Source organism: Procambarus clarkii, chromosome 41 (genome assembly GCF_040958095.1).
Source record: "Procambarus clarkii isolate CNS0578487 chromosome 41, FALCON_Pclarkii_2.0, whole genome shotgun sequence".
Lineage (NCBI taxonomy): Eukaryota > Metazoa > Arthropoda > Malacostraca > Decapoda > Cambaridae > Procambarus > Procambarus clarkii.
The window spans coordinates 23,022,690-23,037,673 of NC_091190.1; the positions used below are offsets into that span (position 1 = coordinate 23,022,690).

General features: G+C 36.0%; 1 protein-coding gene across 6 annotated transcripts in view; it reads left to right on the plus strand.

Moving 5' to 3' along the window:
• LOC138373304 (importin-13-like) overlaps positions 1 to 14,984 on the plus strand; it is a 113,900-nt gene that overhangs the window by 73,354 nt on the left and 25,562 nt on the right. For 3 of the 6 annotated variants that reach the window (XR_011231142.1, XM_069339461.1, XM_069339463.1), the window contains exons 2-11: positions 989 to 1,145; positions 3,486 to 3,650; positions 4,022 to 4,174; positions 5,474 to 5,558; positions 5,820 to 5,989; positions 6,105 to 6,239; positions 7,713 to 7,919; positions 9,714 to 9,893; positions 10,239 to 10,491; positions 12,246 to 12,427. Coding sequence is in view for 5 of the 6 variants with exons in the window: in XM_069339461.1 (XP_069195562.1) it covers positions 989 to 1,145; positions 3,486 to 3,650; positions 4,022 to 4,174; positions 5,474 to 5,558; positions 5,820 to 5,989; positions 6,105 to 6,239; positions 7,713 to 7,919; positions 9,714 to 9,893; positions 10,239 to 10,491; positions 12,246 to 12,427 (1,687 nt within the window). In the remaining variant the exon portion in view is untranslated. The remainder of the gene's footprint in view (positions 1 to 988; positions 1,146 to 3,485; positions 3,651 to 4,021; positions 4,175 to 5,473; positions 5,559 to 5,819; positions 5,990 to 6,104; positions 6,240 to 7,712; positions 7,920 to 9,713; positions 9,894 to 10,238; positions 10,492 to 12,245; positions 12,428 to 14,984) is intronic. The other 3 variants (XM_069339462.1, XM_069339466.1, XM_069339465.1) reach the window with 1 other exon arrangement.

Genomic DNA, 14,984 nt, shown 5'->3' on the forward strand with positions numbered 1-14,984 from the left:
CTATTTGGATATTGGCTCATGGGATGCTAAACTATTTAGATACAAGATACACAAATTATCATCGTTTTATCTGTACATTACAAGTTCTGTTGTCCAAATAGTGCAGCACTCCATGAACCTGTATCCAGCATAACCACAATACTGATGTTTGGTAGTAGGTTCATTATTCAGACAATTCCTTAATCACTCCTGTGAGAACAGTGGTCTTTTATTGATATGATCCATTTTATGAATGTGAGGAACATACCCACAATCCTTAGGTTAGGTAAAGATTTATCATTTAAATAATTTTAAAATTATTCTTGTGAAAGAAACTTGTTTCCTGATGTGATGCAAATATCCAATATTCATAGTACTATAATATCATAAGGCGTTTCCTAATTTCTAACTTTTTCCTATTACAGTAGCTACACTTTTACTAATTTGATTAGGTTGGTTAGTATAGGCTTGTAGTGAGTTGGAAATAGGTTATCATATTACCTTGGTAGGCAAAGTCTGCTTACTGCTATAGTATTTTAAAAGTTCAGCTGGCTTAGTCAAAACTTAAAACAAATGTGTGTTTGTCGGCATTCCACAAAAAAAAAAAAAAATAGATCAGCCATGGAGTTTTTATAGTGGGATAATTTTAAATGCATGGTATCGATATTGCAGTGTAAAAACAATAAAAAAAATTAGGGAAAATAAAAAGTCGGAAAACACAAATGTTCCAAATCTTTTTCTTACTTTTAGATATTTTGTTCAATATACAGGTACCTATAGTATATTCAAAGAGTTCATTAATTTTTAGTTAAAAAAATTAGATGCAAGTTTTTATTTAAGGTGGCCAATGACTGGCAACCATCCAAGAGGGTATAGAAATCGTGTACTGTAGAGTACTGTACAGTATTTGAACTAAAAAAAAATAATGTTTATTAAGCATTGGTTTTATAGCAATAAATTAAATGAATGCTGTTTTTGTAGCAAATAAGCATTTTTTTCTCCGTCTTAGCAGTAAGATGGAGGTGTCAGCCGAGCAGGTGGAGCAGGCTGTGGTGGAGTTTTATCGGGACCCTGTGTCCAAGAGTGGACTTAATGCCTGGTTAATGCAAGCCCAACACTCTCGCCACTCCTGGACCTTTGCCTGGCCACTATTGGATCCAAGAAAGGTATGAGTAATGTACATTTCAATTGTTATTACTGTTCTAGTAACACTAAAATTACCGTACATTTTGTTAACTTTCACCATGGAAATTAATTTAGTGAAGGACACTAAAAAACTGAAAATATTTAACACATCTTTCAGTGAGCATGGAAAGTACTGTGCAGTACAATAATATGACACTCGGCAGTTGAAAAACTTGGTTACCTTCCTGTGACTAGGGATCGATTTAGTAGAGGGTAAGGAAGGATTGGATTTGCAACACCTCCACTTTGTCATTTATGGGTCATTCACCCTCTATTGCTCTTCTAGCTTTATGCACTGATCTTGTTATATCCTTCTCAAGAATAAAAACTACTAGTATCTTGAGAAATGATCTTGTCCCAGCTGTTAATAGGCCAGGGAGCTTAGTGGGAGTATATCTCAATCCTCCATAATGTAACTGCTCGCTAAAACACACACAAACCCTTGAAATCCCTCAAAACTCTTAAAGTGACGCTGGGGAGACTTTGATAATTTTGTTAGGTTTAAAGCGAGTTGCCAAGACTTGCTGTAAACCTAACGAGACAACCCAACGAACCTTGCCATCACCAGATGAAACATCTAGCATATACCAGAGCCAGGGAAGGGAGGCCAGTGTGTAATATGCCTATCACTTGAGACCACCCAGTTATGGCAGAAACCTATTGCTCAGATAAGTTGAATGTGATTTTCCTTATGCTGATGAGCTGGGTTCAGGCTTGGCACAAGGTGTATTTTACGATTCACTTTACAGACTTCGTGCTTACATAGCATGCGTCTGTTTATACCAGTCTGCTTTTAATTTATTTCAGGGCATGCCTTTCCTTGATTTCTTGAGACTATTAGCACAACTCTGGTAGTTTGTCCTCCTTTTGCAATGGGTTTGCACTGTGGTGTGATTACACTATAGAGATTTGGCCTCCAGTTGAACCCTTTGCAGCAGTTTTATAAAGTATTTGCCCACTATTTCCACAACAGTTTGGTTGGGTGGCCATGTGCTGAACCCAGTATACCAAGCTTAAGTTATTTTTACCACTGTGTGTCGTATGTTTAGAGCTTTGGTGAAGACTAGCTGACTATACTTCTTGTGTGGCCATCCTTCTAACCTGGATTGTACCTGAAGTTGACCATTTAATATTGAGAATTGGCGAACACCGTAGCAGGCCTGTCAGCCTGTAGTAGGTGGTCCCAGGCATCCGGAAGGTTTGTTTACCTAATATTTTAACCATATGAGGTTTTGGATAACTAGTTTACATCCTGAATTTTGTGGCATGCCATTTTCTGTGACGTCTATTTTTGTCTCTGGTCATCTTTCTTCTGACATGTCTTTTGTTGACTCCAAGGTTTTCTTTATACCATGAAAGAATAATGGGAGTTGTATGTGGTCTTTGATTTTGGTGACTCCTGAAGCAGCTGCCCGTTTGTGGGCTTATGCCTTGTGGTTAGGTTTTTGGCAGTACCCATCTTTAGCAGGCAGGGATGGGGACTGAGCACTAAAATATTGAGATTCTTTAAGCCTTGCCACTTGCCCACCTGTTGCTTTGTTCAGGATGGTCGTCCTGGTCAAAGGGTATTTCCGAGAATTGTTTGTCTTGTTTCTTTGTTATTTAAGTCACGGTGAAAGAAAGCTCACTCAGATTAAAGCCTAGTGCTGCAGAGTCTGCTGTTACTGCTTACAGCAGTCTTGGTGATTCCATTCATTGTTTTATTCAGGTGGGCCGTCCATATCCCAGTTTTTTCGGGATCATTTACCAGTTTTCTCAGTTGGCTGTGTCTTGATGTATTCCCTGTGTACAGTATAACCAATCCTGCATCCTACCCTAACCCATCAATGTATGGGTGGCATTCACTTGTGCAGATGTTGACAAAAATAGTAGCATTTAAAGTAAAGGGCCTGTATTATGGAATACAAGTTTGGATTCACTGATGGCAAATCCTGCCTGGTGAACCTGATAGAATTCTGGAAAAGGTTGACAGAAATTGGGCAGAACAGGGAAGGTTGGGTACACCACATATTTTTGAACTGTCACCAACCCATACCAGCAACCCATTAACATGACCAACTAATTTCCATTATAGATTTCTCCATCTGCATGTTCATATTGCACAAAACATTTACACTATACAGTAAATACAGTTTAAAACTAAATGTTTCACAGAGTTTCATAGCTGTATTTTTAAGAATGCTGTATGTGGTATTTCCTAATATTTGTAATACAAGATATACCTGGCATTAGGTACGTTTCCATATTGTTTTTGAATGGCATAAATACAAACAATTATACTGTATAAATTTTGTGTTGTTGATTGCAATATCTTTTTTCAGCCTGAAGAAGTGCAGTTTTTTGCTGGGAACACTGTATATATGAAGGTGTCAAGATACTGGCATGAAGTTCTAAAAGAAGATTATGAACCGCTTAAAATAAAGATTTTAAACCTTATTGCACAATATAGTAATTCTAAAGTGATCCTCAATAGACTAGTTAAATCTGTAAGCATGATGACTACTGTATATGTTTATCTTTGATTGATAAAATAATGAAAAACTGAATAATAATAATGCTGAAACAATCCCCAAAGTGTAGTGTACAATCTATAGATATACAGGGTGTCCACATGGAAACTACTGTATTAAGCTTTAAATTAAAGCATTGTCTATGAATACAATATACATTTATTGTGCATAGTGGAGATTTGTTTGTTTTTAATTTAAATAAGTGTTAATTTAGGATGTTAATTTACCCTGAATTCTGTGCATAATGCTGTGGTTTTATGCTATATACCATGTGGTATACACCCTGTATGTATTTTTTGCCAAATATTTACTGTAGTAGGGTAAGTGAAATGTATCTACCATTTCAGTTAGGAGCGTATGTTATCCACACAATTCAATCGGATTGGACGACGGCCATACAAGATATTATAACCATGTTTGACCCAGGAACAGTATCGGGCATAGAACCATCTACAGCACTAAATCTGTTGTTTAGTATACTTACTGTGATACCTGAGGAAGTGAGTATTACATACTGGTTGTATTATTAAATATAAGTACTTCACCTAGGTCTTGATTTGGTTTAGACGTGGCTCATAATTACAAATATATCGGGATAGTAAATGAAGTGGTTTAAAGTTGCATGGAAAGTTCAGGGCAGTTACACTGGTATTACCCCACACACACCTTGGTTAGCAATAAATGGATGATTGTTTAGGATGCATTACAGTACCAGCTATGCACTCCTCTAAGAAATAACTTTCCTGCTGCTTCTAATAGTAAGAATTGATGATCACACGACTTAATAATGGTCCAGGCGGACTGAAACGTCGTTGTTTCTCTTTCCGATGTGTGATTTGGTCATCATGTATATTTTCAGCCATGTTATTCAGCCATCATATCTTCTGCATGCTGACTAGTATATGCATATACTAGTCAGCACATTATATACATATAATGTACTGTAGATACATATAGACTATAATTAGGAGGCAGGGCCCTAGAACTTTGCTCCATCCAAACTCGATGCTTAACCATGCCCCAACAATACCAAACCACCACCACCACCACCCACCAACTATACACCCAACTACACCTATACCTCACTCGTACTACTACACATACACACACACACACCTAGTCACCCTCATATACAGTATATACATACTCAACCACCCACACTCTGTCACACCAGCATTTAGATACTGCATTCAACTTGTACAAGCAAATTAAAAAAAAATCTCCCAGAACTAGGGCACATTGCTGCCTAGCTTGCAGTTGTCCTATCCTCGGGGAAGAGTTGTTACAGGCTTTAATGTGGAAAACTGATTTGCGTTGTTTTAGATCACACTGGTATGTGTACCCTAGTTTTAAACCCCTTATAGAGAGTATGGGAATGTCTTCTTTGATTGCCCATATTTGATTTTCCTGTTTTGATTAATTTAACTTGATCTGCAATTCATTTTGAGTTCGGTCTATATCATCTTTATCCCATATCTTGCTGTCAAGGGCAGGGGTTGCACTAGCCTAGAGATAAATGGCGATACTATAATAAAAAAAAAGTTTCTTTATAAACTCCAAAATGCTCATTTGTCGTTCGCCATCCTGTACTGTTTAGCATCGTGGATAAATGGTCACCACCACTCTCCAGGAGACATCCATAGCTGCTCCTTGCCACTTCATAAGACAAGTTGTACTCTGATGCTTGTGAATAGTCATGTAAAAAAAAAAAAATTCACTGCTATTCATCATTTAATGTGTGTGTGTTAATCTAATGATTAAACATGTGTCTACAGGATGTTTTCCTTTTTTTACCACAGCTTGAATCTATGCAAGAAGCCATGAGTATAAACAGTAAAGACAAACAGATCATAACGGGTTCCATCAGAAATAGTCATCAGTCGGGTAAGAGTGTGACATTGGTAGATCTCTCTTCTTTTGTATTGATATTTAAAAATATGAAAATTAAGAGCTGGCCTATAGGAGTATGTATGGCAGGCTCTGTTTGCACTAGTGCTGAAAATATTGAAGTGTATTTGTAAGTGTCGATATTATTACCGTATTTCCATCAGTAGAGTATTGTTGTTACTTGGATGTTATTACATAAGATATGTAGAGAATGATTTGTCTGAATTATGTACTTTCAACACTTGTTTTTTGTTTTAGTCTTGAGCCTGATCTCCCAAGTGATGCAGGCTGGACAGGTTAGCAATGTGATTAAGGAGGTGGTACTCAAGACTTTAAATGCATGGCTCAAGCTCTCCCTTCCTCTCTCCGAAACAAGGGACCTACTAGTGGCTCTCATACCTTACTCCAATTATGCCCTTCTATGTGAAGTGAGTGATATTTGACACTGTCCAGCAATATGGTAATATATGGTTTGATATTCTAATATTCTAGGAATTCTAAATTACAGTATGTGCATGTTGTATAAATTGTTTAAAATTATAGCCTGTGATGGATGCCATACGGACAGCAGTGACGGACGTTGGTACTTACAACATTCCCAACACGGTGATGGATTTTGTTACGCAGATGCTTGGTCTAACTCCTGTATTGGAAGAAGCGCAACATGCTAATGATGAAGTAAGCATGAATCACCTGTGTGTGCATTTGTTTGATAAATTGTGTAAATGATAGATAATTTTGTTTTGTAGAATATTTTTTCCTCCCCCGTTTCTTTTATCCCGTTTTTCTTGTATATGGGAGTACAAAGTTCTTTCTGAATAGATGGAAAATTATAAAAAATACTTTCTAAAGCAACCTCTGAATGTTTACTTCTGCAACACTGTTTAGCATTTATTGCCGTGTCAGTCAACAAGACCCACTTCAGCTTCCTTCTCTGGAGGATGGTCATTTTTTTTTTATGATGATGAGCTGTTTGATGAGGCTAGCCTCTTGGTTTTCTGGCCCGAGGGTTTTGCCGTCCAGAAATCCCAGGGAGACTTTTCCTTTACCTTCTTAATTTTACTTTGATTTGCTTACAGGTAAATCTAGATTTTAGGATTCCAGACTTAATTTCCCAATTGGGCCCATATATTCTGTTCGTCTCGTGTTTCCTTTTTTAGTTCTAAGTTTGTGACCTTGTGGGAGGTTGGTCCCCAGTGGTTAAATGCTTGACATATTTGGGGGGGGGGGAAGGGGGTTTTCTTTGGCCTCATTTCACTTAGTCCTACTGTTTTTTATTGTCTTCAATGCTTAATTTTGGTCGGGCTATTTTATTTTGTTTTTTTATTTTGTCGTTGGGGTTTTAGTTTGCTTGCTTCAGCATGGTACCTTTTCAAAAGAGGTGTATAGTTGAGCCCTATTCACACATGTATATTCTTTTTCTAGATTTATTTATACACAATTTATATTTAATGCATTGATATACATTTAAACTTTTAATTTTAAGTTTAAACTTAAATTAAAGAATTTTTAAATGATATTTACGACCAAGAAATTTGTAGACATTAACAATGTCATTTACTCAACCATCACCAAGTTTTAACCTAGTGATAATTTTGGCATCACAACCAATTCTTTAACCTTGATGTGGCACTGCATGGACTATCAAACTTGATAATGTGCAGTGGGTTATTGATGTATAATGGAGTGGACAGGTGTGATGTGATCATTTAAAGTTGTAAAGGTGTTGAGCATTATTTATCGAGTTTAACTTGCTCGTACTATAGGCAGGACAGACTGCATTGGCGGCCAATGGATATTAAATAAACATAGCCATTAATTTGAAGTATATACGCAATTTTACTGTGGCATGTCGGTGTCGTACTGGTTGCTTCCTCTATACGGTACTTTACTAATCACATAAAAGTAACGTGTCGGTTACTTTTTGTTTAACACGTTTAGATACATCAACATTTATGCAGCTACCCTACAATATGTGAGGGGTTACACAGCTTCAATGTGCACATGTGCAAATTTCTTTTATTTCATAACACACACATTGAGGAGATGTACTGTAATGTGGCATGGGACACAGAGGCTTCATCTGCCAGTGATTACTGCAGCATCTTGTTTCATTGGTAATAAAATAAATTTGCTTTTGTTTTTCCACAGAACACGGCATCGTTGGTGTACAGTCTTTTTACCTCGGTGGTTGAGTGTCATTCCCGGTTACTTCTACAATGTGCACTGCAAGCTGAGCACCAGGCAACAGTGGTGCAAGTGGTTGCTCTCCTCCTCCAGTGTGCAGCCACTCCTGGACAATACCCCACAGATGAGACTACCTCTAACATTCCTTTTGCTGTATGGTTTACCATTCAGGTTAGTTTATACAAGGACTCTCTCTTTTTCTTAATACCAGTCTTCTTAGAGTACACCTGGTACACTCTATTGCAGAGTAATGTTTATTTTACATATTCCAACTAAGAAGAGAATTAAATAATTTTCAAATTCTATTTTCTACGAGTTAGTCGTGTTAAAAAAAATACATGCTACATTGCCATAGTGATGTTAAGCTGCACAGTTGTACTGGCCTAAGAGTTTGCATATTCATTACGGCTTAACATATCCACACTGGTCAGCTGAAGAGACTTCACTTTGTCTTTCATGCTTCATTGATTTTTGGCTCTAGCATTTGGCATTTGTGCACCATACAACATTTGAAAACTGATGTCATTCTGTGCATTATAGTTGTACGTTTTCTTTTCATACTCTACGAAGTAAATTGGTATAACAATTATGTGCTTCATTATTGTACTATCACAAGTAGGTTCTCCTTTAGTAAATGTTAGATGAACACTGGGGGAAGGCAATATCACCTTCCAAATGGATATTAGGGGTGGGAGAAGGGCTGAAACATCATCATCTGGCAAGGTTTTATTAAAATGCCTCTTTCATTGTACATACTGTAGTTCATGCAAAATACTGGTTATTCCTAATAACTTGGGGCCAGATTCAGGAAGCTGTTATGCATGCACTTGGGAACCTGTTCATCTTTTCTCAATCTTTGGCAGCTTTGTTTACAACTATTAAACGGTTAATGAGCCCCGAAGCACCAGGAGGCTGTTTATAACAATAACAATTGTTAAATGGTAAGTTTTCATGCTTGTAAATAAATGTAACCAAAGCCGTCAAAGATTGAGGAAAGGGACTCGCTCGAAACGCTTGCGTATTAGTGGCTTTAGGTATTATACGTACTAGCTCTATCTATAAATTCAACAGTTTGTAACTTGTCTACTGTGTATGTACTTTTACCTGAATAAATATTTTGAATTTTTTGAACACGTGCATAAGTACTTGCATTGCTGCTTCATGAATCTGGCCCCTGATCTTGGCCAGGCCCTGGGACTTGACACTTGGCTAGGTGCTGGGACTTGGTACTTGGCCTCGTGCCGGGTGGGGAACTTGGCCAAGTGGGTGCTTTCTCTGGCGAGACATTTCTCCTTCAGTAATATTGTTCTGGTTTAAATATTAGTTACCAAGGCTATGTTGTATCAATTTAAGTTATATTGGTATCTTTGTTTACTGAACATTGGGCTCATGGGTAGCATAATGTGTATTTAACATTCTATCTGTAAATTATTGGGAGATATGGCATGAATTGGAACCTCAGCTTGCCTATACTTCCATAAGACGTAACCGGAATTGCAATTGGCTTGAATAAAAGTGCAGGTTCAATCACTTGGATTGAACAGTAGTGATGGTCTCGCTTCTTGTAGGTGTGTGCTCAATTTCCAACTGTTCAAGTGTTTTGGCACCATTCCTTTCCTTTGTCCTATCCCAAGTCCTTATCCATTCCAAGTGCTATATAGTCATAATGGCTTAGCACTATCTCCTGATAACTACATTAAATAACTTAAATAAAAAATAAGTCGATTAGTAGATTGGTAATTAACAATGTAAATCTATTTCACACAAATAGTAATACAGGTCTCTGGTGTATTTTGCTTGTTTCCACTTTCACTCTACTCTATTAACCTTTTGAAAGGATAGTTTCCAAAATAATGGTCCAGCATTTCCAGTTTGGAAATACTGTTCGGTAATGTAATAGATAAGTCAGAGGTAGGATGTTTGAATTGCAACATTGCTCTTGTTCACAATTCTTTGTTTTCTCAGGATGATATTATGACCTTCGAGGGAGAGCAGCAGGCCGAACTGTTGACACTTTTCCAGCCTGTGTACCTGAAACTGGTGGACACTTTTATCCAAAAATCTTTATTGCCACCTGATAGTGCTCTAACTTCAGAAGAGAAGGAAATGTTTCGTTGTTACCGACAAGACATCTGTGATACTTACGTGAGTTTTTGTGATTTAGGATAGCGTTACATGTGAGGGGTGATCAATGTTATCCTGGGCTGAATATACATGTAATGTAGTTTAAACATTAGAGATGCTAAAACAAAATGAAGTACAGTATCTGAACACATGCTTGGTGCTTCATGACTCGGACTTGGCAGGTACTGCTATGATCTTTTTGTAGTGACTTTGTGTCAATCACTTGATATATTGCTGTTATTTTGGAATTTGAGATTACTGTGAATGTGTGAAGACTTTTATATAAAACTAGTTACATTTAATATTACCATTAGCTGTATATACTTTATTATAAAATGTAATGTAATTATTTACATTTGGTTGCAGATGTATGCCTACTATGTATTAAGAGGAGACATGTTGAGCCACTTAGAAGTTCATCTTAAAGATGCTGTAGTGAAAATGCAGACTGATCCCAGTGATTGGAGATATTTGGAAGCTGTACTTCATGCGTATTCCTCGGTAGCCGAAACAGTTGCCGAGACCGACAACTTTTATGTACCACGATTTATTCAGAGCATACCTCAGATACCTTTTTCTGACAATATTCAACTAATATCTGTGGCATTAACAACACTAGGTTAGTAATACAACTATCTTTAATGGATTATTTTCATTATTTGATTTCCCACTTTCATGGCTGAAGTAAAGTTATAAAATAACATTGATCATTCATAAAAAAAATATTTTTAAAGAATCCACATTATTACAGGGAACCAGTGTACCACCCACTAGCAAATTGTCCATTGCAGCACCCTGCTGCTTCATTAAACTAGGTGTATAGTTATTTTCATGTCATTTACTAAACTCTTTCACAAACCATTAAAACCTGTACTGTACTTGTTTCTTACCCTTGTATATACTTTTTTTCTTGCTAGGTGATCGCCTTCCACGTAACAAAACTGTTTTGGTACATTCTTTGTCAGGAATTTTTTTCCAGCTTTTTGCATTGTCTCATTCCATGACATGTTCACTTTATCTATTCTCCTAGCAGGAGGTACACTTTATTTTCAGATTGTCTATTTCTACTCTGCATGCAATGGAATCTTGCTCGGCAAACTGTGGGGCCGTCTATTATCTCTCCTTAGCTGAGAGGTTGTCTAGAATACCAGAACCTCTTTTTATTTTTCTAAAATTTTAATTTTTTCCTCTCCTAACCTCTCATTCTCTCCTTTTTGTCCCTCTTCTCTTCTGCCCTCCTTCCCTCCTGCTGCTTTTCATGATTTGGATAAATTGTTAAATTTTAATTAAAATTTTGATGGGAAATGGCCATCACGCATTTACAGATATCAACCGGTATAAAATTTATATGGTCGTGTTCGTGTATAAAAAGTACTGTATCCTCAAAAGTTTAAGAAGACTTTGTGAAATAGTTTTATTCATGCAATTGTTATCATAACCGTTAACCACTTTCATGGGATGAGGGGAGGGGGGCCCTCCCCATCCCATGAAAGTGGGAAAGTTTCTTAATCAGCTAGAAAAAAATGAATATAGTAAAGTCATGATAATAAAAAGTAAAAAAAAAAAATATTAAGCCAACGTGTCCATTTGTTATATTATTCATATAGTATGTACTGTACTGTTTATGTTGGTATGTCATCACAGTTAAGCAAACATCTCCATGCTACAGGAGTCATCCTCGGTAGCACCCACTGCTGCTTTAACCTTCTGTGATTAATGTTTAATTTATTATAAATAATATTAACACTTATGCATTCTGATGATTCAAATTCAAATTTTTATTCGGGTAAAAGTACATACATAGATGAGTTACGAACATAATGGTGGATTTATAGATAGAGCTAGTACATACAATACCTAAAGCCACTAATACGCATAGCATTTCGGGCATTGATGCTAAAACGCATTATCAATACTTCGACAGTAAACGTTTTGATGATGCTAAAACGTGTCGTCCAATTGCTCTTCATAAACATACATATATTAATCGCTGTTGCACATAATCAATTGGAAACATACTTTTGTTTTTGCACCTGTTCTTTAGATAATTTACAAACCTTTTGACACCAAATTGTTATTACAGTACTTGACAAATAACTTAAAAAAAAAACGTAAAATGATTGTACTGTATTTTTTCAAATTCCTGAGCGCCCATGGCACCCAGACTGTTTATGGTTGGGAATGCATCGAGAAGCTGGACCACCGAAATGTTCAGATAGCATGGTGGCTTTTTTTTAACGAGGGAAGTTTATCCATACCCAACATTTGTGTTTGTAATGCATTATTTAAAAAAACTAAGCTCTACTGTAGACGTGAACATGGATTATGGCACTGTCATTATGCTGCTTAAATGGTATTATTTGACTCTTTCAGGTGCATACGCAGACTGGTTGAACTACCACCAAGACCACATGCACCATGTTATCCCACTAATGGTTGAAGGGTTAGTCAATGCTTCGCTGGTTGGAGCTGCGTCACAGGCCCTTCGTGACTTGACACTTGAGTGCCCCCTCACCATTTCCCCCTTTTCACAACCCATACTTAATAGTTGCCAAGTAAGTACAGTACTTAAGCTAATTTATCTTCATAAGTTTTAATATTTTATACCTAAAATCCAGTTGCTTACATATTGTTTACATGTAGACTACTGTACACAAGAGCTAAATTCTGCATAGTAGTTCAATTCTAAGGTTAAACAGCTTATAGAAGGCACTGATCAAAATTAGTAAATACATTATGCAGAGTTGAGGTTGTATATAAAGTATTCATTTATTTACAGGTAGTTATTTAATTTTTGGTTCCAAAAAGGATTTAAAATTGAAATTTTTTTTAAGCTTTATTTAAGGAAAAATATTAATGAATTTGGAAAACATTACTGTGCTAGAGGATTGGAAAAATGCTACAATTGCATTACGATGACCATTCCCTACTTCATATATCGTTAACTTTAATATCTGGGTAACTTGGCCAAATTACAATTGAACTCGACTGATTCATATCTAATGTATGAATCTTGATAGTTGGGTTACTGAATGACATGTGGTGGCCTATGTTTGCAAATGTGCAAATATTGTACACACACACACACTGCATTAACCCTTAAATTGCGCAAAACCTCGTATGATGTGTGACATTGAACTCGGTTTTTAAATTTTCTGAAACACTTTTAAAATGTTTTGTGAATAATCTGCTAAGCAAATGCTCCAACTTTATCTAAATGATACCAGTGTAACTTGAAAAACAAGAAAATAAAAAAAAATTATAAAATTGAGTATTGAAAACTTCAGATTTTGAAATCAGCTGCAAAAATATAAAAATATCACCAACTGTTCATTTGGTGTTATGCTCCGAGTAGCATATGATCTTCATTTTCATATAATTAGAATATAGGTTTTCAGTATAGTTTACTGTAAAAAAAATTTTTTGTGAATATGGCATTTGAAATATATGCAAATTTAGACAACAAAAATTTATAACTGCAAACGTTTAGAGTTTATGAAAAATCAATTCTATAGGGATTGTAGAACAGACAGCTGTGCACACTATATGTGAAAATAGTGAGAATCGGTCAGAAATTAGGTTTTTTGGATACTGAAGTAAGTCGAAATTCTAGTTATAGATATAATTGAAGTTATTGACAATGAATAAGGCAGTTATAATTCATGAATTTACTTGTATGTTGAAATAAACATTGTTTGGCATTCGTACTCAAATATGTGAAAGTTGTAGGTCACTATGTGTTGAAATGAAGTAAAGAAAAAATAACCCCCTTAAAGAACAAAATATAGGGTTAATTATAATTAATGATTCAGGGAATATATTTAGGGTATACTTTATATAAGTAAAAAAGCCCTAATCTGGTCCCTAATCATCAAAACAACGTAAAGAAACGAGGAAAATAGTTTGAAATCTGAAAAAATCGGCCAAAACACATTCAAAGTCCCAAGTTCTGAGAGTTGACTGATTTGTGTGTTGACCAACTTAATTCTGTCTTCACATAGTTAGGTACGGGTATGCATTCTCTAGGATGTAAATGTTACAACAAATTCAAAAATGATAAAGGAAAAAAAACCTAAGACCTAAAAAAAAAAAAAAAAAAAAAAATCCTGACCCCCGCCCCAAATTTTTTTTGGGACATTGTTGAAAGTAACTGATGATAACATTGTATTTGTATGATATATAACAAAATAGAGCATAATAACATATTATTATATGTTATGTATTACTCAAAATACTATAAAGGCACCAGCTGTATATCCACTTTTTACTATTATTCTTCTTTTATGCGTTGGACAGGTGCTGGCATCTCTTTATTATTGCATTATCCATCAATTCCAGTTAATAGCTGTTCTCCTTATCAACAAAATGTTTTTTTTTTTTTTAATATTCATCTAAAATAAATTTCTGAAAATATTTTGATGAAAGTTTGACGCTGAAGCCAATAAGTTGAAGATTTGTTTACCATTTTTAAGTAATTTTTACATACAGTAATTCAAATATTTTTTGAATTATACCCCCCTTATGCTGAACAGTTGAAGGGTTAAGTGAGGAGGAGGAAACTACAAGTCAAACTGCAATCCAATTTCCTCACAGCAAACGTGTAAAGATATTATCTTTAGCCTTCACCATATCATAACGAATAGGTTTGCAAACTTTATGTATTTAGCACAGATGACAATTCTAGGAATGCCAGATTCAGCTTCATTTATAGGCTGAACTTTTTGTTCAAAATTCATCACAGCATGTTTTCTCCTGACATCACCAATAGTTTAAGCCCTGAACTACAGACTTCATGTATTGCCTAATGCCATAGTGGTAGAATGTTAGTTGTTCACATATATAAAATGGTGAAAGGCAGAGATCTTTGATGGCTGCAACTTGGTGGCCGGCTGTCAAACTACATAGGCAGATAAGGAGTCACAATAATATGTCTCAAGATATAATGACCAAACCACATATCAGAAGAAGAAACGACTACGTTTCGGTTCGTCCTGGACCGTAGACGTCCAGGACATTTTGGACCGCTGTGGACCACATAATTTGATAATGGTCCAGGATGGATCGAAATGTTGTCGTTTCTTCATCTTCTGATGTGTGGTTTGGTCATCAAAC